Source organism: Varroa jacobsoni, unplaced genomic scaffold (genome assembly GCF_002532875.2).
Source record: "Varroa jacobsoni isolate VJ856 unplaced genomic scaffold, vjacob_1.0 scaffold_1248, whole genome shotgun sequence".
Lineage (NCBI taxonomy): Eukaryota > Metazoa > Arthropoda > Arachnida > Mesostigmata > Varroidae > Varroa > Varroa jacobsoni.
In genome coordinates, this window is record NW_019214150.1 from 223,668 (window position 1) to 247,789 (window position 24,122).

At 39.6% G+C, this 24,122-nt stretch overlaps 2 protein-coding genes across 9 annotated transcripts; one reads left to right on the forward strand and one right to left on the reverse strand.

The window, feature by feature from the left end:
• Window positions 1-327: 327 nt before the first annotated feature.
• LOC111268023 (glutamate receptor ionotropic, kainate 2) lies at window positions 328-14,826 on the reverse strand. 8 transcript variants are annotated; one of them, XM_022846704.2, is made up of 17 exons: window positions 14,562-14,826; window positions 11,781-11,934; window positions 11,216-11,325; window positions 10,640-10,685; window positions 10,322-10,409; window positions 9,832-9,995; window positions 8,548-8,707; window positions 7,902-7,974; window positions 7,315-7,605; window positions 7,053-7,208; window positions 6,522-6,749; window positions 5,851-6,045; window positions 5,202-5,563; window positions 4,679-4,877; window positions 2,007-2,232; window positions 1,287-1,540; window positions 328-1,075 (listed from the first exon to the last, which is right to left on the reverse strand). In XM_022846704.2, exons 2-17 carry the CDS (start codon window positions 11,911-11,913, stop codon window positions 908-910), a joined length of 2,853 nt encoding a protein of 950 aa, XP_022702439.1. In that variant the 5' UTR covers window positions 11,914-11,934; window positions 14,562-14,826; the 3' UTR covers window positions 328-907. The 8 variants fall into 8 exon arrangements, with proteins under 8 accessions (XP_022702439.1, XP_022702440.1, XP_022702441.1 ...); XM_022846705.2 differs by having other exon boundaries at window positions 7,315-7,548; window positions 11,781-11,937; XM_022846706.2 differs by having other exon boundaries at window positions 7,053-7,118; window positions 11,781-11,937.
• Window positions 14,827-18,160: 3,334 nt separating this feature from the next.
• Window positions 18,161-23,653, forward strand: LOC111268025 (uncharacterized). Its single transcript, XM_022846709.2, has 3 exons — window positions 18,161-18,209; window positions 18,992-19,470; window positions 20,371-23,653. The coding sequence occupies exons 1-3, from the start codon at window positions 18,161-18,163 to the stop codon at window positions 23,002-23,004; spliced, it is 3,162 nt and encodes a 1,053-aa protein (XP_022702444.1). The 3' UTR covers window positions 23,005-23,653.
• Window positions 23,654-24,122: the final 469 nt, after the last annotated feature.

Sequence of the window (24,122 nt, forward strand, 5' to 3'; positions counted from 1 at the left end):
TTTTATTTACAACATATTTTAAATTCATCTTTTCCGAGAATATCATCATCACCGTAATAGCGACCATGAACACGGGCCTGATAATAACTAAGCAAAGAACGCTAAGTAACCTAATAAAATTTTTATGAAACAATCATACAGATCATTTTGTGTTTTCAACCTAACGCAAGATAAGATTATGCTGTTATTTTTAAATGGAATAATTTTATAAACTATGGTAGAAAGACAGCAGATCTGTTGGTGTTGACCGGCTTCAAATTCACTCAAAAAAATACTGACTCTAGCCTAACTCGAAAACTAGAGAACAATTGATAGCACAGCAGCTCATTCGTGTAGAAAATAGAGCTTGTAGTTTTATTATTATTATTAGCAGCTTGACGTAAGTCTATTGAAGTCGACAACATATTTGTGCGTCCTGGTTTATATTTGTTATTTTAAAGTTATCGCCGTAATACTTGGACACTCTCTGTATTACATCGTAGTTTCCAATGTTAACTGGCAGGAGATGGATAGCAATGAATGCATTCGCATTAGCGGTGTTTTAATAAATATAAATGTTTATAAAGTTATGTTATGTAATTTTAAATTAACAACAAAAGTTAATAACACAAACCATCTTCAAGAGCCACTTGATAGTCGCTATTTGGTTTATCGTATCCGAACACCTCAATAATGTAGCGCTAAACTTGAAGTACGTGAGCTATCGTTACTATCATATAGGTGGTTGTGGAGACGATGACGTCGACCTGCATCATAATTTCCTCTATCTGAACATGAGCAAAATTCCGGTAAAATGTATAAATCATGTTCTGAACACTTTATATTTATTTCACCTATCGTTTTCTTTTCATTTTTAGGGGTAGCACTTTTTAAATTGAGTTCAACTTTTTTTCAGCAAGTTAATAGTTTAGGTATTTAACGTAGCGAACACCTGGCTCGCCTGCCTTGAATGACCCGATCTTCTCGAGGCAGCGTCGTCGGCTATCGAATTATCTGCGCTTTCAGGGTTTGGCCGTGAACCAGTGCATGTCAACACTAACTTCAGCTCGCGAAGAAACTCGACTAAGATGTGGTCCTGGAACAAAATACGTATAATTAAACTGTACCTTATAACCAACATATCTGAGTCAGCAGCACATCGAATCAGACGCGTGACAACAATGGCAGGCTAGAACCGAAATTTCAATACCACTAAAATCAGTCCTTCTAAACTAGCATTTAGGATTTAAGTACATATCTAATTCGATAAGGCCATGTAACATATAACGTTTTCTATTCAAGCTTACTCTCTCGCCGTAGGGAGCTTGGGACTTTTCCCACCAAAACTCAATAAGTGCGACAAAGACGCCTATTAAAACGCCACCGTACAGCGTATAGAAAACACCTCCGAGGGATTCCATACTCATCTCAGCAGAATCATCTTTAACTCTGTCGCAAGGTTCGCCAGGGATTTTCCACCAAAGGTCCTTAAGCTCTTGTAGAACACCTTTCTCTTGCATGATGATCAAATGATGCTCCAGAATGCCACGTACTTGAGATCCTGTTATAAAAAAAAAAAGGAAACCTTTGATGTAAATGGATTAGAATGTTAGCTCCGTTTAAATTAATATTCATAAATTACAGAGAGACAGAAAATTGAGTGTCTACATAAAAATTAATATTTCTTTATAAATGCAAGTTGTCTCTATAAAAAAATGATGGTTTGGTGACTTAATCCTTAAGGACTATGCGTGAGTTGACAGGCGCTACAATTCCGTCAGTGTTTTTTCAAAATGATGTTTATAGCCTTACAAATTGGCTTTACTTCCCTGTCCATGGTAGCACTAAGTGTGTATCATGCTAATCTTTCTATCTAATTTAGAGTAAGACAGTGAGAGTTTACTCTGAGCAATTTATCATTGAGCTCAAACAACTCTTTCGCAAAATTTTATAGCTTTATTTCGTTTAGATGTTCGCCTTTTGAATGTATGTATCCATTCAGCGTCATTGTTTGTGGCATTACTTACCCTGGGGTGTGGCAATACCATAGCCCTTGTTGTCCAGTAGGCCTCCGATTTTTGTCAGATTACAATTCCTTTCAACAAGATAATCAATGGATGTCACCTCCATCAAATATGCATAGTCGCCTTTTAACACCCGTTGTATACCTTCTTCGTTTGTCTTTGGAAAGACGGACGGCTTTTGGGACTCCATGTACGCCCACATGCGCTTGTAGACAGTGTTGTTGCTGTTCTGTTGATATTTGATGACGAGTGATAGCAAAAGTCAACAATGAGCCACGGCAGAATGTACGTTTAATTTATTAATTGTTCTGCTCCGCATCCCTAGGATATATTAGGAAAAGCTTTGGCGGGCGATTTTTGATAGGCTTGGATTTTTGGTGAAGAAATTTATGGCTTTTTTAAGTGGGCAATATTAATTGCCCATTAGGTCGTCCAGATAAGCCCAATGGTTAGCTTTTTTAAGGCGTATTACGGTTCCAAAATTTTTTTTGGCCGGAATTTTTCGGACGACACTTCTACGATTGACACCTACTGATATCTCTTGATTAACGGTATTCAAAAATTACAAGCTGATCAAAGAGATATTTGGAAATGACTAGTGAAGAGTTAGGGCTCCGACTGAGGATGCAATCGCGGTGAATGGTGGTTATATTGAATAGATTTTTTGGCGAACAACATTTGTTGCGTATGCTAGAAGTGTCACCCCTGAACGCCATTTTTGTTCGATGTAACCGCCATCAACTGTGCCTGCACCTTCAGTTTAAAACCCAAACCGTTCACTAGTCATATTCAAAATATTTCTTCTTCATTCATCTGAAAATAATTTTTGATAGCAACAATATGTCAAGCAATATCGGTAGGTATAAAATTGTTGAAGTTTGCTTTGAGGATGCTACATATTTTTCCATCATAGCGGAATCAGGTTTTGGACAGAGGATAAGCCACGGCTTCCAAAGCTGCCAACAAGTCCGATAAATACAAAATAAAGTAGCAAGTTTCAAAAAAGCTAATTGGTGAGGTTTCCCTTCAAAATGCCCGTCGATTTCTGTCTAGAAATGTAGGCATATAAAAATGGCTGTTTAGTTGTTTTTAGGAGCCGCATGAAAACTAGCAATAACGTACATACTCTATTTTGGGAAACAGAAAGAGTTTCTAGTGTCGCTGACACTTTTGCCGATAATAGCTGGTTCTTACTTAAATTGTTTTACAATCGCTGCGACGAGTCTATCTGATTCGTACGGTACCAGGTGTAGTGGAGAACCGTTACAACGATTGGTCTGTCAAACTCTTCTATAATTTGAATGTACCATCTATGTCTTATGATATAAATATATGCGATATATGAAAAATTTATAATGTGCCTGTCAGGTTATGCGTTTTAGAGCTATTTCGACCTGTCTGGGCTTGGACCCTATTTCTTTCTATTCAATTACTTCTTGTATTGGATAATGGAAAAAGAATTGACGATCTTTGTGACGATAACGTCAATGTCACTTATTTCAGGTGATACGAGCTTGTATCGTTTGAAAACTCGGACTTAGCTGTAGTGAATGTACCAAGATTATCGGGCATGTCTTTATTCTGACCCAAGATAGAGCGCTTTGAATGTAAGCACCATTTCACAAATACAAAATTTCTTATATTTTATAATGATATTACGTTACATTTTATATGTGCATATAAGCCTATAGAAAACGTGTGGTCGTGTTATGGAGAAAAAAACGGTTTAAAAAGCGTTTCGGTCTTTCGCGTTCTGGAAATTGCAATGTGAAAAGCAGTCGCAATGGCGGACTAGAAGTGGATGATATTATTACGAAAGTGGAAAAAACCGACACCGCCAAAAAATTCCATCAAAGACCTCTATCTGCAAAAGAAACTCCATACTCTGGGTGGCGCATACAGCGACCCAAAATAACGTTCTCAATCGAATTTCGAACTTGAGCTATTTCTAGAACGGGCAAATGAAAAAGAGGTTGCATTTGATAATAACGATGTTCAAATAAAAAATTGCTTTACAGCCTGTGACAACGTCCATACCGACGTCAAACAAGGTAATGCTTTGGGTTTGGTGGAACTTGAAAGGTATCCTGAATTACTATCGTCGATTGCCTTAGCTCTTCACTGCTAACAATTAGCGAAATTACAATAACCTATAGAAACCACCGAATCGAAGAGGCGTCGTCCTTCATCGTGACGATGCCAGACCACATACATATCCAACTATCCGATAAAAATGCAGACAACTTCGTTGGATTAATTAATATATCATTATAATTTATCCGTCGGATAGTCCGCAGCTTTAGCCGCTAGACTAGTTTGGGTATCTTGAGAATTTTTCAATGGTGTTTTGATAGAGGATGCCAAAGTCATTTGCCATAATTTTTCTTCCAGAAATCGCAGAAGTTCTAGAGTGATCAAATTATCCTGTTACTCTTTTGTTACTGCAAAAGGTCATTCCGCGCATACTCAGCTAAGTGATGCTCCTCTGAACTGCAGAAAAATATTTGCTTCAGTTTCGGTTTACGAACCGTAAATGACCATTCAATATAAATATATAAATAACTACACATCTATGGCCCTATACAGGTAAAGCAAGTGGCTGTGGAGCAATAGTTCCTACCAGGCAAAAGCAGAGCTGAGTCAATCCGTTTCAGTATATATATAGAGTCTAATACCTGGAAAAATCTCTTGGTGGATCCGCCATCTTTTGCACCATACGCAATATCAGTTTGTTTTGCAAGATCGTTTGCGTTCTCAATTGGTGAACTCATGCGAGCTGCAGTGAGAAAGGCGGCCAGATTAGCCGTATAGGACGAAATCAGGATGAGACAGAAGAAGTACCATAACGAAGCCAGTGTACGAGTAGAGACAGCCCTGTGGAACAGAAGAACAATGTACTGCAGCATTTATAATAATAGGTTTAACGGAATTCCACAAATTTAAGCCTATTTGGCTAATGGCGGCAACGCAAAATGGATAAATTGCTCGGAGTAGGCTTACAAAACAAAATAGTTCGAATATAGGATACAAAAACTTAGGTTATAGCAGTTACCTTTTCAAGGGCCCCTTAGCCTTGCGAAACATCGAATGAAATTATACGTGTGTACATATACGTAAATGCCATGCTATAAAGTTAAAATACAATTTATTTAAGGTGAAACTTTCCCAATATATCAGTTATAGATTTCATAAACTGACCTGGGAACAAGATCTGAGCCTTGTTGCATAATACTGCCCATAGTAAACCAAAAACAGTCACTGATAGTTCCGAACTGATTTTCCGGTTCGGAATCGGGATCACATGGATGTGAGGGCACCCATTCGTACGGTGTAAAGCGGCCCAAAACATATACAGCGACTGTGATCAGAATATAGACAGTCAGCGTATAAAACCAGACAAGGGGTGAGAATGGATGCAAGAACGAGAACAACGATGGTGGCTGCATCTCTGGAGTTCGAAGTAGAATTGAGATTCCAGTATTCATGAACGGTGTCGTAAAGTCGACGACACTCTCGCGTTCGGCCGTTGTCGTCAGGTCTACGATTGCAATGTCAGCCTTCTGCATTGACAGAAACACATTAAACAATTATAACAAAAAAAAATTCTATTCTAATGGACACTTTACCCGCATTAGTTTTACATACAGTGTTCGCTATTAGGTCACCGTACCTAGGGTCTAGCTAATATTACAGATGATATATATACAACAGGTTCTTACACATATGTCATTAACACATTTACAAACAAGTCTTAGATACAACATACAATTGATCTTAGATCGGTCATGTTTATGTTATGCAGTTTCTATCGAGCTTCAGCCCTTATAGGGATTAGGCATCAACGCACGTGTTTCATGAGGTCACCGATCATTCCGTTCCAAACACCGCCGCCAATGTGCGAACCGTAAGCTGAATCCGGAGCAATGTAGAATTCCGGGGTAAAGTTGGCTTTTTCAGCTAACATCTTGATCAGATCAATCGCATATCCATAGAAACGATCTTGACCAGTAAGTGAGTGATTGATGATAGTGTACGGTGCGTTCTAATCCCGAGACGATCATCGAATCGTTTTGTGACAATTTTCGATGGATTTTAAAGGATGCATAAGAATATGGAACGAATTGCAAACGTATCTTGCATTAAACAACAGTTGTACAAAATACTACCCTCTGTTTATTTCTTTTTATGGTATATTTACGTGCGTATGCTCGGCTCACAAATGATTACAAAAAAACTATATCAGAACTCGAACGATAAGCGACAGTGTCATCTCTACATTGGCGTGATCTCATTCCTTCAGCCAGCGAAGACGCTGCGATGGACTAAGCTGTGCTTTCGGCCTTACGGATCGCCGTCTTGCCGTCAACAGTTTAGCTTAAGCATGACTTATAAAAAAAGATTTCTATAGACAGCATTGGTCGCTCACTCTAGCTACGTATTCTTCATAGATTGCTCTATCTATCCCTGATATTTTCACAATAAGCCGACATTTGCTTACGTTGGTTCATAGCAACTTGCCTCCACAGTGACGACTTTGAGAATCATTCCGCTGACGGAGAACTCTACGTCGTGAACAGCTTCATCACCTTCCGGCTTATTAATGCCCGTCGTAGGATCCCAGGAACTTTTTTTAAGGAATGACCACTGTTTACTTCCTTTGTTCAATTCGAGTACGTCTAATGTGAACATATCGCGTTTGCCCTCTTTATCGAGGCGCACATCGCCCGTCAAACCACGAATCGTCAACTATACAGATGTGGTAATAGAAGTAGATTTTTAAACGTTGCCAAATGGAAAAAGAAAAAGGATTCATTCATTATACGCCCTGTAAATTGTTTCAAGCAATCATTGACGCCACCAGTTTAAAGCTCATCTCAAATAATTAGGAAACCCATCAAATTGTGTTTGACGACTTCTTCGCTGAACATACACAAAGAATTGCCTATTTACAACAAAAAAACACCTACATACTCTAATGACTATTTGTTAGATAAATAAACCGAATTTAATGTACATTCTGTGTACAATTCAAGCGATTATAATTCGCACCTCTTTCATGTGGTCGAGGAACAACTGTCCATAGTCCCAGTTGCTGTTTGTTTTATTGCAGTCTAACTGTTGAAAGCCGAGAATGTTCATCCGCAAAAGGTTGTGTACACCGTTAGCGATCAGAGATACGGCATCGTACATTAAGGCTTCCTCTGTCTACAAATAAAACAGGTTGTTACCATACGTGGTCAAGTACTCAAAGTACGCAGCAAATATTCAGCATTAATTAATAAACAATGAGTCATTTTTCTTGTTAGATTACCGTCAGTCGCTCAACATCTAGGTCATCGGGCGGCGTAGTACTTGGAGGAGCCCACACATTTGGCGCGTCGACATGGCCGAATATTGAGCTATCCGTGGGTAGCTGACTGTTGGATCTCTGTCGATTGTTGACTTCCTGAAACTCCGACCGTGACGGATCCACCAGACGAAACATCGTCACGTTCGCCAAATAGCGTTGCATTACGACCTCCTCCATTTTGTAAGAGTGAAAGTCCTTGAAACGCGTGCAATGTTCTGCGTTAGTGATGCTGATATGACGAAAAGAGTAGCTCTAAAGTAACGAAAAAACGAAACGTGATGTGTATAGAAGATATTTCGCCTACAGACTTGACGATGGAAAAATGTTTATCGAGCAAATTATTCCTTTATGTCAGATGTTTACGGACAAAGAATATATCTGTGGCCATTGAGCACTCATAACTTTTGTGAGAAAACTCTTTTGCTATGAATTACGCAGAACTGATGTCCAAGTTATCATGTCGTTTATCCTCAGACAACCTGGTATTGGCTATAGTTATATGTTCTCAATCAACTGCAAAACAATATGACAACTTCGCCGCTACTTACCAGGCCGAGTATCAGATAGGAGTGGTAAAACGAGCTATAAGAACCCTCAGCAGCCAGCAAAGCTTCTTTGACTCTAGATTGAGGACACAATGCGCAAGACGCGGAAAACATGAATTAGATAAACAACAGTTAATGCTTACACACTTAATACAACAGTTAATAATACATTTCGTTAATTCCTAGAACAAATCCTTATAGCTGAGGAACTCTGTAGCTTTATAAATACATACACAGGTTTTGCAGATCTTCGAATGTGTGGTAAAATATCTGGCCCGTTCATGATTCTCAGTGCTCGTAAGGTAACTTTAATGCAGTTGCAAGCGGTAATCGCACGACAGGTTATTGCTCAACGAGATCTGCTGCCAACGGAGCAAGTTTCTAGCATATCTACTAGCATCTCTCGTTTTATTTCTTATTCTTTCTTCTTATTTTATACCGAACGCGAGATCTAAACTAAAAAACACTTTTCTGTCGTATACTCTTGGAGTGTTCTTAGCTAGCCGCACAAGAAGTACGTTACTTGTGCTTAAATTCGGGTGCCAATAAGCGTCCTGTATGTAGAGTTCGAGTTCAACAACTATCTCTGATCAGCTTTAATAATAACTATAAAGGTTTGATTAAAAAATTCTTGCATATACAAACTCACCTATCTGGCCGAAGCCCTATGATGACGTTGAAGTGGTTCCGTGTTCCGATATCTTTGAGCATCTTCTCGTAACTTAAATCTGGATCAAATTCGTATAATAATACGTCAGGCGCTGTCTGGTTAAAGCCGTCCGCGAGTACGTATTTCAGCATCACAAGCACTGTAAAGATGAAAAAAAGTCAACCATATAATAATAACCATATAATAACATTCGAAGAGCATTGATACGTGTAACTTTAATTTAGAGACCGGATCTCGTATTTTATCTATACTTTGAGGAAATTTTGATGCATATGCTGACGTGATCTGACCCAAGGGACTTTAGTTAATGATTTCCATAGCTATGTATCTTCAATGACGCATCATTTCGTTTATTGACTAAATATCGCACTTAACGGACTATATCAGTTGATGGAGCATCCCGCGCCAATGAACGGCCTCCCTCAAACACAACGTATTAGATAATCAGTCTTTCATGTCTCGGAACCTTTCTTGAAAAATGACGTTTAGGACGAAAAGAATGATTTATTGGAAACATGAGTGGTGGCACCTCTCTTTTTGTATTAAGCAGTCCATAAAAAGCTTCGCCAATCATTTTACAATCTTCATTTTGTCAGTGCCAAACATAATTACGGCAGCTCATTTTTCTGTGCTTAGATTTTCCAGCTTAGTTTCCAACTTAGGTTAGCTGAAAACTACTAATCGATGAATAAAAAGAAAAAGGGGCTAAAAAAATTTGAATAAAGTAAAAATTATTGTAACGAATAAGCGCGAAGCACGCTGCCAACTTTAGCAGTCGTCGCCCCCCAAAACTTCTCTGTGTACGTGAACTTATTTGAATTACCAGCATATAAGCGCAAGATGGTGCACGTTTGATTTCGTAGAATAGGAAAGTGCGATTGCGGTAATAAAGCTTGATTGATTTAGAAGGCTTTGTTCAGTAGGCATTAGTAGGGTACCTTCTCGTAGTACTCGCGATTATCGTAACCCCAAGTACTCTTGAGTGCCGATCCTAAATGAGCTTACAGCGCATATGAATAGTCGCAGTAAGATTTACGAGCGCGTGCCATGGACGGGATAGATGGAAAATTCCAAAGGCTATTTTAGGCCGTAAAGGTGTTTTGTGATCAGTGTACTCTGAATAACATATCTGTAAATACAAAGCTCCAGCCGTTTACCGATAAAAGATAGGATTTGTTCATTTCATAGCTCCCTATAGCCCAACGGTTTGGCTGCATGTTTGTCATTCAAATTTTTGGGTTGTGCTGTGATGATTCAACCGACCATCATCGGAATCGTAGAAAATCGCGAATTTCTTCCATTTCTTTTCGGATATGATGTCTCTGTAAGCCCGCGCAAGCAGGTCCGCCTCTGGGTACATCCGGAGCGTATACGGTGATTGGCGTTCATGTAGCTCCCAACTTGTTGAAACGTGCGGAACGTTGAGTCTATGAAACGTTCACGATTAAAATTTATTCGTAAATAAAATATTAGTTTATGATACACATTAATAATCGCAAATAAAATAATAAAGCTACTGTTAATGAACTTGGTATATTTATATGCATTAGCTATAGTGGTTGTAGTAAATGGAGGCATGGATCGTCCCCGTGATGAGACTTTAGCGAGCCAAAAATGTCGTGACTAATACTGATCTCGTTGTTGTATTTGTTATCATCGCCTACGTATGCTGTAGTAAATTTCGTACAATGAGCGCATGTTAAGTACGAAATCTGCCTCGATAAATGTAACGGATAAAAAGATGCGGATTTACCTAAACGCTGTCGCCTTCACTAGTTCTTTAACGCTCGGAGAACTAGGACCAACGAAGGCTGCGACCTTATGCCGAGCAAGTTCACACACTGAGGGAACAACACGATAAAACAACGACTAACGAAAGTTATGCCAGACAAACTTAGGCGTCATATGTGACTTATGTTGAGTGATCAATGCAACTGCTCTATTATCATAAACCGCAACCAAGTGACATTTTCATTTCAATTATTATCTTTTCCGTTTCATTATGATAGATATTGTTAAATTATCAGTAAATGTATAGCTCTCCGTTTTATTGAGTAAAATTAGTACGAACCGCGTTTTGATGCGCCGAAGCTGTCCTTTGGTGTAACGCGAAACATCTATAACGTGCGAACGTCAATTAAGGAAAGAAACCTATGCGAGCCCGCAGCTGTACACTCGTACACACAGTTGAATACATAATCGATGGCTCTTAAAATTGGTTTTCACTAGTCATTACGATCTTATCTTTCTACTAACCGCTCGTGGCGGATAGACCCCAAACATGCCGACATGTCATCGCAGAAACACAAACATCCGTCCAACCGTAGGAAATCTTAGATGATCAACAACTATATCTCAGACTTATATGTTTCGCCCAGACTTGTATGCTCATTAGAGCTTTGCTTGTAGTATTTTTATCCATCCTTTCCATTACTACCTGAAGAAAGAATCTCCTAACATCCGCCTACTGCCAGTAATATGAATATGACAATTAGGAATATTATGACGTCAACTTTAAAAGAGCACCAATAGACATGCAGTGCAACCTTAGTCTCTATAAATTTTTTGTCCAACTGACCCACTATTTAATGGCTATTATTAAGCATGTATATTTTTCTATACCCAAACATTATCTACGGTTCATAACCTTTGCTTGAAATTTGGTAGCGCCGAGCATACCCAAATCCCGATTCACTCGGTCTACTGCTAACGTGAAATGATTCGCTAGACCTTCATCTTCCTGGTCAAAGATTCCTCCTGAAAGATAAACGCAGGACCATGGCACGAAGTTAACGAATTGCCACAGCCAGGGAGCGGCGACGCGATTCACGCCCATACAGCTTAACAAAAACAGGTTTCTCAGGGACGGTATAGCGAATACCTGTGTTTATCTGCCACCTGCAATCATGTTCTAAATGCGACATCTTGACTCTCCAATGACTCTGACTTACCAACACATCAAGGGCCAAATAAGCGTTCCCTATCAAAGAAGAGTCGAAAAATTCGTTCGGGTTGAAATTTGTTCACGCTTGCTTTCATATCGAAATAATGATAACTTATTAATTTGTTATCTCTTGGTTTTTGTTGGGATATAGAAAAGTTTACTGCATTCTGTTAGCAAAAACGTTACAGCATTATTAAAAATAACACTGTGTTAGTTAACTTGATTCCTTCAGTTTAGCCTACACGTAGAGAGCGAATACTACGCATACCGATATTAACATGATCTATTGCCTGACTACGGTGAAGCGCGCTGAGGAGTATAGACAATGACGCTAACGACAGCAGTAGCTGGCTTCGAACAGGATCTATTGTCGCGGCGAGGGACGCCGCAAAGGACGACATCTTTGCCCAGAAGAAACGTTCCTGCTAAAGGGAAAAAACAATCAAATAGCATCTACATTTAGTACTTACAGTTCATTTTCAAGCATTCTCCAAATGTTTCGTGGTTAATTTCCCGTTCGTAAGAAGCTATCGTTTCCTATATGTTATCTTAAAGAAAGAGTCTATTCTCGAACTCTATCTTCTGTAATCACGGCGTCAACTAGAGCGAAAAATATGGTCCCATGTATCAGTCCTGATTTTCTTCAAGAATACGGTGACGTAACGCAGTGTTTGAAAGACAGGTGCCCTTCCAAAATATTCGGAGACATCGGATCGTGTACGTACTCGTTAATCATGACCTTCGGCTAAACAAATGAACAAAGTACAGACATTTCATTGCAACCGTTATTTTCAATTGGATACTTAAGTCGCGAACAGCAAACCGTTGTGACATTCGTGGCGGTAATTCGTTCTGCGTATGTACCAATTACAGTTAGTATTAGTGGTTGTCTATGTCGATAGTGATGAACATCTCGATTTCTTGGATATACAGGCGTTTCTTGAATGGATTTTGTGCTAAGAGCCGGTAATCAGCCCATTGTGCACTGCTTGTAACAACGCAGATAAACTACACATTACGATCATAGATATGTTCTGTTATTTATAAATATTAAAGGCTACTATTAATCAGAGTTTTAGTTGTTCCTTGTAAGCTCCGCTAGGGAGCTGACGAATAGATAAAAAAAAAGTAGACGATATTTTGAATCTCGCACGATACAGTGGCGGACAGGATAAAAATATAGAATGTCTGTGTTTTCAAAAAGAACTAGAAACAAATTCTGGAGAGATCCGATATCGGTAAACGCCGCGAATTTCAAATATTGATACTAGCCGTTTAGTCGCTACAGCGGAGAAGAGGCATTGCCACCACTGAACGCAATGGATTCACCTCATTAGATAAGTTACTAGTAAGTGACATCGAACAATTTCCCTTTTTTTTTTTGGTCTATTAGTCTTTTATTCATCCTCAAATGAGAAAAAAAAAATAGAGGGAAATTCTTATCTAGAACCTACGACTCAAAATAACTAGACTTACCTTAAGTCTTATTGACTATTAATCTTAGAGTTCATACATCTATGTTGCTTATGGTTGGTCTGACTGCATGATTTACAGGTACATTTTTGCACAGCAGGCCTAAACAGGACATTTAGGAGCACTTGTCACTTATAAGAGTTATTAATAGCGTTTGACTTCCTTTATCTCATAGTATACTCAAAATTTGGATTATCTGTATCATTTGAAGGGGGTACATATTTAGCTACAAGTGGATCAGGACGATGAGTAAAGTTAGTCACTAGATTAAATGTCTGTCACGAAATTCGACTAGTATTATCTCTACGTTGCGGTACTGGCTAAGCGGTTTATAACTAAGTCCAATCCAACTTGCTTTCTTTACTTTACGATTTGTCATCCTATTTTTTAGATGTGACCAAAGTCAGCGGATAATATGTTGAAGGCTACCTGAAAGTTATGACTATTAGATTCCAACAAAAATCATCGTCATCAGTAAATATATAACTGTTAGTAGTATTTTCGATATTTTTTGGAGAGTACATAGAAAGTCTTAGATCCAGAGCGTTTGAAAAGTGGATGAATTCGCGCTCAAGCGTAGGACCATTATAGCACAATATAAGTACTACTGTTAGGTTTTTCTGTTCCTTTATGGACGGTCGATTATTCAATCAGATCTCAATCAGATGAGCGTTCGACTTCGAGGTTGTTACATGCCTCGTACTAGTTCCGTATGGCGTCGCGGCAACCGGAATAGATCTTCTTTTGTCAAAAACAGGTCATTCGAAATTTTATGTGACTTTAATTGTTCGTAAAGTAATTTAGGATTACTTATGCAATTTATCAAATTTTTTCTACTTTATACAAAAATCAACAAAGTACTTTAAATGAGAATGCTGTTAGCGATGAATTGTTGGAAGTTATAATGAATCAAATGGGAATGTACGTAAGGGACATCGATGAAGGCATAGCGTTTACAGTTTATGTCCGATTTCTATAGACATCCAAATGCAAAAATGAACTAAATAACATAAACATAGTAAAATATAGGTTTGCCTGTTTTTTGCTCAATCTGAACACAGAACTAATTGAAATATGTTTACCCGTTGAAAGGCCTTGTTTTGGTCACCGTAAACACATTTATTGAGCATCAATGTGATGTTTTAGAAAGATAATGGGCATTCGCTATAAAATTCATTCAAGTTGACACTGCTCCCAAATACAAGCTTTTCCAGGTGACCTTAGTCCCCTGGATCTTACTAGCCATGCGTATTATACGGTCCATTTGCGTTTTCTCCCAGCTGTTATGTGAATCACCACTGAGGTGTACACACTGAAAACACTCACGAAACGATACACCTCAAGCACACGGAAAAGTCATACATAACCACAGCAGTAATAATACATCGTTTAATACTATCTGCAAACTCAACGTGCTCGAAGGAGTACAACTCACGTTAATAACTCTATGGTACAACGATACTGCTGAGTCGTCCGACTGTATTATTGGCGCATCGAAAATGTCTTCTGCAGAATCTTTCTATGTCAGGGAAAATTATCTCCGTCTTCGCGCTAGCCCTTCTATCTAACCACCTACCTTGAACCCTGCGGTCAGTTTCTATTGCCTACTGAGCTCTGGTCGTATGGCCTCTGGACGAACGATAACAACACGAAAGGGTGGTCAAACGAAAACCCAGAAAAGAAAACCTTAGGTCGCTTAAACCATGGATGAGAAAAGACGAGAAAAGAGGCCAGATTTCCTTTTCCTTTGTGTAACAGCTGAGGTATGCGCAAGTTGCCTTGAGGGTAACTCGGTGAGCGGGTTCTACTAGCGCGCCGACTGAGCGCGTTCGAGTGTGGGCCTTAGCCAAGAAGCCAGTTAATCGAGTAAGCTAAGCCTCGATCTAGACCGAAGCGCCACCCGCGTTTCGCGGACGGCGACACGGAAGAAGTCGGCCCGGGTACTGGTTGGCCATTACCAGACCCTTATGGTTTGCTTGCGAGCTGAGCGCTATAGGTTCCGTTAATGGGTATGACATTTAACTTTACAGAGATTCAAGTAGCGTCCTAGAACAGTTCGATATCGCACTAAACGCCCTCAAATGCCCGCGAGCGTCAAAATGCAGCTCGTATTCAACGTTTGCCAATTTCGGCATCGATGAGATCAGTGCGGACTACTCTATACACAGTTTTCGTTGATCCTTGGTTATAATTAGCTTACCAATGCTGGATTTTGCCAAAGCTTACCAAAGATTTTGCATGGGATAATATGCCTGGGTGTTCATTTTTAATTCAAAAATACCGATAGAAATCAATTAATGATGAGTAATACATACCTCTGTTTAACATAAATGGAAAGACTAGGTACAATGTCGTAACAGACACAATTCGACGTTGGTACCGAGTGCCACCGTATTACGTGGCAGTGTGAAGACGTGCAACCGACTTGTCACCAAACTGAACACGTCGAAGTTTGCCAAGGCGCTGACTTTAACATATACGGTTCTATCATTTTATGTCGCGCGCGCTAATATCTGGTGACAGCTTCCTGTGAATCTATAGGTGGATGTTGATTCTACTTGGTAGAGACGTGTGTTTCACGTCGGGTCTAGAGTGGAGTTTTTAACAGCAGAAGAATGTACCGGAAACATACACGCAGGTCGTTGTAGCCAAAAGCCGCCGAAAAAACTGGTCAGAGTAAAATTTAGGATCGTTGCCGCAATAAAATGGAACGCGTTTTTCAGGTGAAAAAAAAAACTGGACCTTAGCTGCTATTCCTACGATAGATTTCGCTAGCGCTGTTTTAGCATTGCTTCGAAAATTTGCCTAGTAGGGCATTTTAATAAAAGCAATTAGGAGAGACCGATGAGAAGAGATTGCTCTTTATATGCATCGTTTTTCCTATCATGGAAATTTCTACAGGCGCATCCACGCACAAATTTGAACCTAAGCAACCTTTATGTCGCTTTAGCTAATACGTCGATCATATCCTTTATTGGCACATTTGCTAACATCATATACGTTCTTATTACTTTTTTCGAAATTAGTTTGAGATCCTAATTGTGCTTGATTACAGTGTCTGGGTTACTAGAAATGAACGTACGCAATTAGATGGCCTTGACTAACATAATTTTCGCTTTGGATGCGCAAGCTTCCGTTGGAAGCTCTCGCTGTGCAGCGACACGTATCGTTTTAGTTGAGTTTTGTAGTTTTCGTGAAGCAGCTACGTTTGATGCATTGACCTAGAAGGTGAAGCTAAAGCTGCTAGAGCCTGGTGTGGAGGCGCAATTTGACAGCACAGTAGGCTTGTATTGCTTCGATAGAATAGGACTTTAGTTATTGGTCCTTGCAGCCAAACTTTCGTTCCTAACATTGCTCAGGACTACAGTTAGGTATCTGTTGACCTGTTTACGAATGGATGTGTTAAATGGACAAACTTGCGTAAACACGTAGCTAGGTAGTACAGGAAATAACTTACATATTACATACCATTTGCCGATGCGTATGTAGAGAAAAAAAAGTGCGCATTTTGTAGCAATCAAAAACTTACTGCTTAGGTACTAGTGTTTCACTTAAGGTAGTACGTATTGCCGTTCTTTTTTTTTTAATATGATAGAAAAAATGTTCCCTATTAACTAACAAATATCCTATAGCAACGGTGCTAATAAGGTCTATTAAACGTTTGGAGTTTTTTTTTCGCTTGGAACGATTTAATCGGTCAAATATTCAAATTACTGTAGACTAAGTAAAAATTTCTGGTGTTATCAGTTCCTTTACCCATACCCTATTTCCCTAACGGGACATTAACATGGAATAAAGTTGCTGGTCAAAAAATAATATCGAATGCTTAGCCTGTTCTTTTAACGAACACACTTCCATATCGTACAAGTTTCGTTCCTAAGTTATTTACAGCTTAAGTGAATATGGGGAAGGAGATGGCCTATGATCTATTAAAAATACCATCTCTACCAAAAAATACCACCAAGGATATAAGCATCCTATCACTAAAGTGCCAGTTATAATGGTTATGTGAATTAAAATTAATGAACGCTTCTCACCGATGATTCACCAGATCACCTAACCTAATCGTTTAGGCTTTCATCTTGAAAGTGCAAATATACTAGAATGGAGTCCTCTGGCCGATACTGATATGGCTAAATATACTTTGACAAATTGGAATGATCGATAATGGGCTTTGTTCTCACAAGGTGCGCTCCGTCGGTACCACTACACTACAACTGAGGTGAGGTTTGTATTATTATTATTATTATTATTATTATATGGATTGGAAAAGAATAATGCATAGAGAACAAGAGACGTTCTTACCGATGTGAACTACCTACATCTACTAATTTGAATTTTAGATACTTGAAAAGAGGCTTAGCACACTCTGGCAGGTTAGGGGAACGAGGCTACTTCATTTTAGCTGATTTTTTTCTAACAAACTCGTCGCAGAAATCACCGAGCTGCTACGACTCAATCACTTGGATGTCGTCACTCTAGAATATTAGTAATTCCAGAATGTTTCCACCGATGATAATGTGTGATACATGACGGATGTCATCTGCCATTGATTCGTAACCTTAATCCTATAAATGATTGACACTTCTTCTGTTGTTTGCAGATGATGCTTGTCCGTGTTCAGGTTAGTCTGAGATCGCCAATAACTGTTAGATCGACATTTCCTAGGCGTTTCAGTATAGACAAACTCAAGATATTTCCTTATATTGGTAACTCGTTTCGTGACGGTCTGAGTGATCCGAAATCTAAGGCGACTAAGTTAACTTACACGAAGTTTTTGTGCACTTGGCAAAAATGTAAACTTCGTTCCGGTAATATAACCGTAAGCGTATAATGGGATGAGTTCGACAGGCCGTATGCTTGGTGCAACAGATGAAATTTACGCGCGTATTTTTCACATTTCGATCACAAAGCCGTGTCGGTTAGAACGATGGAAAAAGTAACGATATTACGTTAATGTGGCGCCAAATTTGAAAACTGACCACAATGTTGAGGTCTCTTGCCAACCTTTTAATCGATGTCAGTTAGAGATTTTACCAATGGATAGAATTTTCCAGAAACGTATTGATTATAAAAGACAACAAGACCATTGGCCACGTCCAATCCACATAGTTCTGTCGGCGCCTATCTGTAAAGCCTGGGAAAGCATTTATTTTAACTGGATTGTCCTGCATTATGAAATCGTCACTCAGGGTATTTCTTATACTGTTTGTTATTATTGAAGGTGAGTCGATATGAGCAATTTTATTCCCATATATTTTCTCAAGTACAAAGAAGACTGATAGTAATGTTCTCTATTAAATACGAATACTCACCGAGAATACTTTCTTTTTATATGCCTAACGTCATTTATGCTGCGTACACAATCGCACATGTCCAATGTAACAATGATTTTTCTAATATTTTTTAAAAATTACTATGCACATCAGTTGAAAGATGTCATTATAAATTTGGATCACCAAACGTGGCCTAAGCAGCCTTCGGTCTTCTCGCCTTCCATACAAAGTAATCCTAGATAATACTTACAAAACATGAGGAAGATTTTCAACACGAGCAATTTTATGATTATAGATATTTTCTAATATTTTATGCACGGAAACAGTATCTAAGGCCTAAGATAATGTAAGGCGGAGGATGATTGTGAATTATAAGGTACATATTTAGCACTAAGTATTACTTACATCATTATTTTTAGTAAAATGCATGACGTTTTCTTGGCCTTTGTTTTGAAGAACATAATTTTTACTATGCTGCCGTCGCATACAGGGTAAGTTAATCACTTGAAAAAATACTAACGGAACCGTTTTTTATTTTTCTCGATTAAATGGTTACTGCAGAGCCGGATTCTATCCGATGTTTCACGTAATCTAGTGTTTTTCCCCATAAGAAGTTTGTAACTTGTTTTCTCGTTTGTACGTGAAACAGGAAAATCTTGAGCAACGAGTATAATCGATTATATCTACGCACGACTATTTCTGTAATTTTATTAATACTCGTTTCTTTTAGCGGCTATTTCGCAAAGCCTTCGAACTACTCGCGGACAGGAGCTTATTGAGACTAAAAATCGTATCAGATCATTCTCTAAGCGTGGTGCCTTTTTGCGAGAGTTTCTGAAGGGACAACGTCCGAAACTCATCCAACAGCTGCAATCACTCAGATGCGACAAATATAAGTTGCCTGGAGGTAACCGAGGCACAAAAACCTTCAACGTCTTCTACAACCTTTTAGCACCCGACGGTCAAAACACACGGCAACGGCCACTATCTTTTAGCAGTCAAGTTTCCATTGATCAACTGCCCTTCCTTAGCCCCTTTCAAAGCCGAACTCGACGCTCTGGTCGGCCTGATCGAGAAATTGTGGCATCCACAGCACGTTTCGTGAGACGGATGAAACAAGAACTATATCGAAAAACTGATGAATCCGTGCCCATTCGTAAACTCATTAGAAGACTCGTGGACGACCCCTCTGATTCCATACCACAACGGGTCGGTATCTTATATTTTTCCTTCTAAATTTCAAAATAAAACGTAGATATCAGTACAGCTAAAGTGTAAACATTGCTGCGACGCCAGCGTGGTAACATATGATCCAATAATCTTTAACTATCCACTTAAAAGTCGTGTTGGAGGAGAATGAATTGTTGTGTATCGTGATCTGATAGACTCCGTCCAACTAAAAGGGTTACTGGAAAGTCGTTCAGAGAAGAAGCTGTATTGCTCGTAGGGACTTTACTCGAGATGACTGACTGCACGGAAGAAGATTGCTCATGCGTAAAAACGTGTATTTTTAAAATGAGCATTAAATATGAGGAACGACACCTAGCTGATCTGAAACAACTGGGGTAATGACAGCTCAGCTTTATTTACAGGACAAGACGGTAAAAAGTGTTCTCTGTGAAGTAAAAGTTGTGTGAATTAAAAAGGAGCTAAAAGTACGCTGCCCTGAGACTACCGTGTTTACTCTTGGCTATAACTTCTACTAATCCCGCTGGCTATTGTTTTAGAAATAATGGGACAACGGGTTCAAATTTAGGAAATATGGCAAATTATTCCAGCGAGTAATTTTGCATCTCATTAGAAATGACTCGTTTCAACTGCTGATTCACTCGCTGTTTCACGTTTTGACTGAAGAGGGCCGCGATCAATAGGACCACCTTCTCAGAAAAGCGCAGTTCAACTTTCTAGTTAATAATCACAGTTACAGCAATCGCTATGAGAAAACCCCTGCCTGTTAAGTACCGGAAAATGAATTTAATAAATTTCTCTGATCGATTTACCCCATCAGAGTTGCCTTCTTAAAAAACGTAAAACATCACAATATACGGCTACTATGCAAATCAATCTTCATGAAACTTAACGATCATTAAGGATATCCATATTTTTTAGGTTGCCGACGTTTTGTGTGCTTATTGCAATAGTCTTCTGCGGCAACATCTCAGATCGTACCAAGCAATCCGCTCGTTTGGTGAGTTCCCCTGGTGCTACAACTCTGCCAACGCGAAGGAGCATCTCGTCGGCGGGTCACTGAGCACAGCAGACAGCTGGAATATTGGTACAAAGTTGTCAGTCTATGATGGTCCTTCGATCGTGCCTCAGGCCAAGACGATGATATCTTCGACCAACTCATCAACGACACTTACGGTCACTCACACAAGTCTTCCTAGAGTATCCACGAAACAAATGGTGTTCACTGAGTTATTTCGTCCGACAGCATCGGCGGTATCATCGAAACCTGCACGGCCAATATTTCTGTCTGTATCGAACCCCTCGGCAAGCAACATGGAGCTGGTATCACCAGGTTTTCCGACTCCACGCCCGACTTTATCCACGCCCTCAACGAGTTCCGAGCTAATTACGCCCATGACTCGTAACACTGTACTTCTGACGTCAATGTTTCCCAAACAAACGTCAGATTCTGTTGAACCCGAGGTTCCGTCGAGTGCTATGAGACCAGAGTCAGCCGCCCGTAGGACTATGACAGTGCCCACTTCATTGAATCGTGTGTGGTTTACGCTATACCCGTTAACGGTACCTCACACAGTAGTTACACAGCCAAATCTCTTCGTTGCGCATGTATCAACGTCTCTTGAAGTGGCATCAAAGCCAATCGATTTAGAACTCCAATTGGGTATAACGTCATCCAAGACACCAGCTAGAAGGAATGCAACAGTATCCTCAACATCAATTCGTACTACGGAGACCACCTTGGCAAAACAATCTAGAAAGCCAATACTACCAGCAGCTGTTTCACCAAATAGTAGGATACCCCAATCTGAGTCACAAAACGGGGTCAGAATATCTTTGTCCCCAATTATTGTTACAGAGCCGATGTCGCTATCTAATCTCACCGTATCTGAATTGCCACCTCATAAGATTGTGACGGAGGCTACCCCGCCAAATCTTATTACGGTAACCCTATCACAGTTCCCATTCGCGCTGCCTCTTCTACCAGGCAAGTTTACAAAATTCACATTACCGGCTCCTGTTAGAGACAGCAGACAGTCAAATATCAGAATATCTTTGCTCGCTTCACTAAATCCTAGCAAAATGTCAACGTCACAAAGCGTCACAAAGTTGCCAGTTCCTTCCGGAACGCTCTTACCGTCAACTCCGGTATTCACAGCATCAAATATTACAAATCCGTTATTAGACTTATCAGGAGGCGTCAGAAAACTTGTATCATTGGCCCGTCCTAAAATTTCCCCATTGTCCCTCTGGCGGCCACAAACTATGCGGTCAAAAATTATCGGCATGTCGTTAGATGCCGCACGTTTCGTGACGTCTCAACGGCCATCATTTTCTAAACCAAGTGGATTATCGAAGGAAAAGTATGAGGATATCGCGCCTGGATACAGCCAAGTTGATAATCGATCTGAAGGCAGTATGCCCCAGGAAATCCTAGGAAATCAGCATTCGGACACACAGCGGGCAGTTGCACAGGTGAGGTGTGCTCTTTCCCCAAAGATGCAACTATTTGCCCAGTCTGTTACAAGGGTGCTCCGTCTGGGTGCCGAAGTTAAGGGTCGAGAAAGTGTCGAAAAGTTTGAATTGCTACTTTCTGGCACCAATATTTCTGACGCAAAATCTCTAGCTGACACTTTCAGCAGGCTAAACGCTACACCAAATAATATGGCTGATATAATCAGGAGCACAAAAATACCCGATCACGTGGTTGTCGAGCTTATAAAATATCTGCATCCGAAATCGAATGACGTCCTCGTAACTCTAATGAAATCAATATCTAATCAGTCACCCACCATAATAGCAAACGTGTTCAAATCCCTTGGAACACCTTTCATGAAGATACCGGCAATCATTGCCGCCATTCGTAATACAAAGCTGATCGATTTTAGTGAGTTGGCTGCGTATTCGGGTTGGAATAAGGAAAATCGCGCATTCGCAACAAACCTGGTAAAGGCGCTGCATCCAAATAGTACGGCTGATATATTGGCCCTCGTACCGTTGCTGCATGGTCATGATGCCACGGGTCTCGCCGACGTTCTTCAGTGTATCGATGCAAGCGAGGACGGCATTGTAGCAACTATACTTGAGATGCCAGAGGAGTTTTCTGCTCAAGAAATTGGTGCGTTACTGCGTCATTTGGGCGTCGACAGTCACCAGCGTGCATATATCCTCAATGCCTTATTACATGAGGGCAGGATTACATATTCAGAGCTAGGCGAGACCGCGGAGCTGTTACCGATGAACGAAACCGAGCTCGCGCACGTACTGAGCGAACTTAGTCTAATCCCTAAAATTGCAGCGATTATTCTCAATAATATGCCATCTATGACTGCAACCAGACTGGGCCATAGTGTCAACCATCTTCAACTTAGCGCTGTAGACCTGGCGCAGGTCCTGCAACCACTGAACGAAGTGCGTTCGGCGCAGGATCTTCAAGTTCTTCTGAAGCAAATAGAAAATTTACTGTCAGCTGAAACAGAATTCGTTTTGCGATCACTAGCGAAAAATAAAACTATATCGACATTGCGTGTCAGGAATATTTTAAATCGGTTCTGAGGTGCCAACGAAGTCCACTAAGTAATCCGCTTTTCTATTGTCATCGATTAAAACAGTTGACCATTAGCAAACAGGCTCGCCTTCGTCTGAACACGCTACATTGACGCTGCAGTAAGCAATTAACGTAACTACTTTTTAGCGGACTTAGCTAATAGTTTTCCAGTAGACTTTTTTCTTTAATATCGCGTGAAAAAACCACTCAGCTTCCCAACAGCGTAATCGGACGCAACTTCTCATTCCCAGAATAAATAAATATTTAAAATAAAAAATTTGAACAATTTATTGTCATAACTCAAAATTCAAATCAAATACGTGCAATATATTCCACTAACTTCATGTGGTAATTATCATCAACTACACGCATGGCCCATATTTTATTTTGTATCGAAGTTTGTCGTTATTTAGTTATCTAACGTTTACTAGGTAATATAATTTTACCAAATACAATATTTGAACAGTAAATGAAAAAAAGATAGATATATGACAATGAAGATGCCAAATTAAAGCCAAAGTGAAAAAAAAACGGTAACAAAAAAAAAAACAAAAATAGGTAAGTTCACTGTCATCCCTATTAAAAGATACGGAGGTACGGAGTCAACGGTTGTTAAAATGGGCTTAATAGTCTACTGTATAACGAAATGGTTATATACGTATTCTATGAATGAGGTTCTAGCGATTTGAATTCAGACGTCTGTTATCTTATATATTTTTATAAATAATAGTAAATGCTAAATATTCACTTGTGCATCTAATGTTTTATTGACACGGCTTGCTAGCTCGTAATGCTATTGGGTAACAACATATTCTGCTGTAAACGAGCTTCCTTGATCTAAAAGGATGTAGCGTTTCTCCCATTCTATCGTAAATTAATCCCTATTGCTCCATTGTGTGGCTAAAAAATATATGTACCGTGTGTAATTTTTGTCACATCGACAGAAAAACCTTCGGTTAGATGCCTAAAGATTTCTTAGTTTGGTTCCGTGTGTGCTGGCCTGTGCGAGATGATTCCCATAAATAGCCTCGGAAGAGTAGGCGCACATAAAGAGAACATTGAAGAAAGGATTCACTTTATTTCTATAATGCCCTGACGGCGTCATCAATTTAACATTTGATATAAG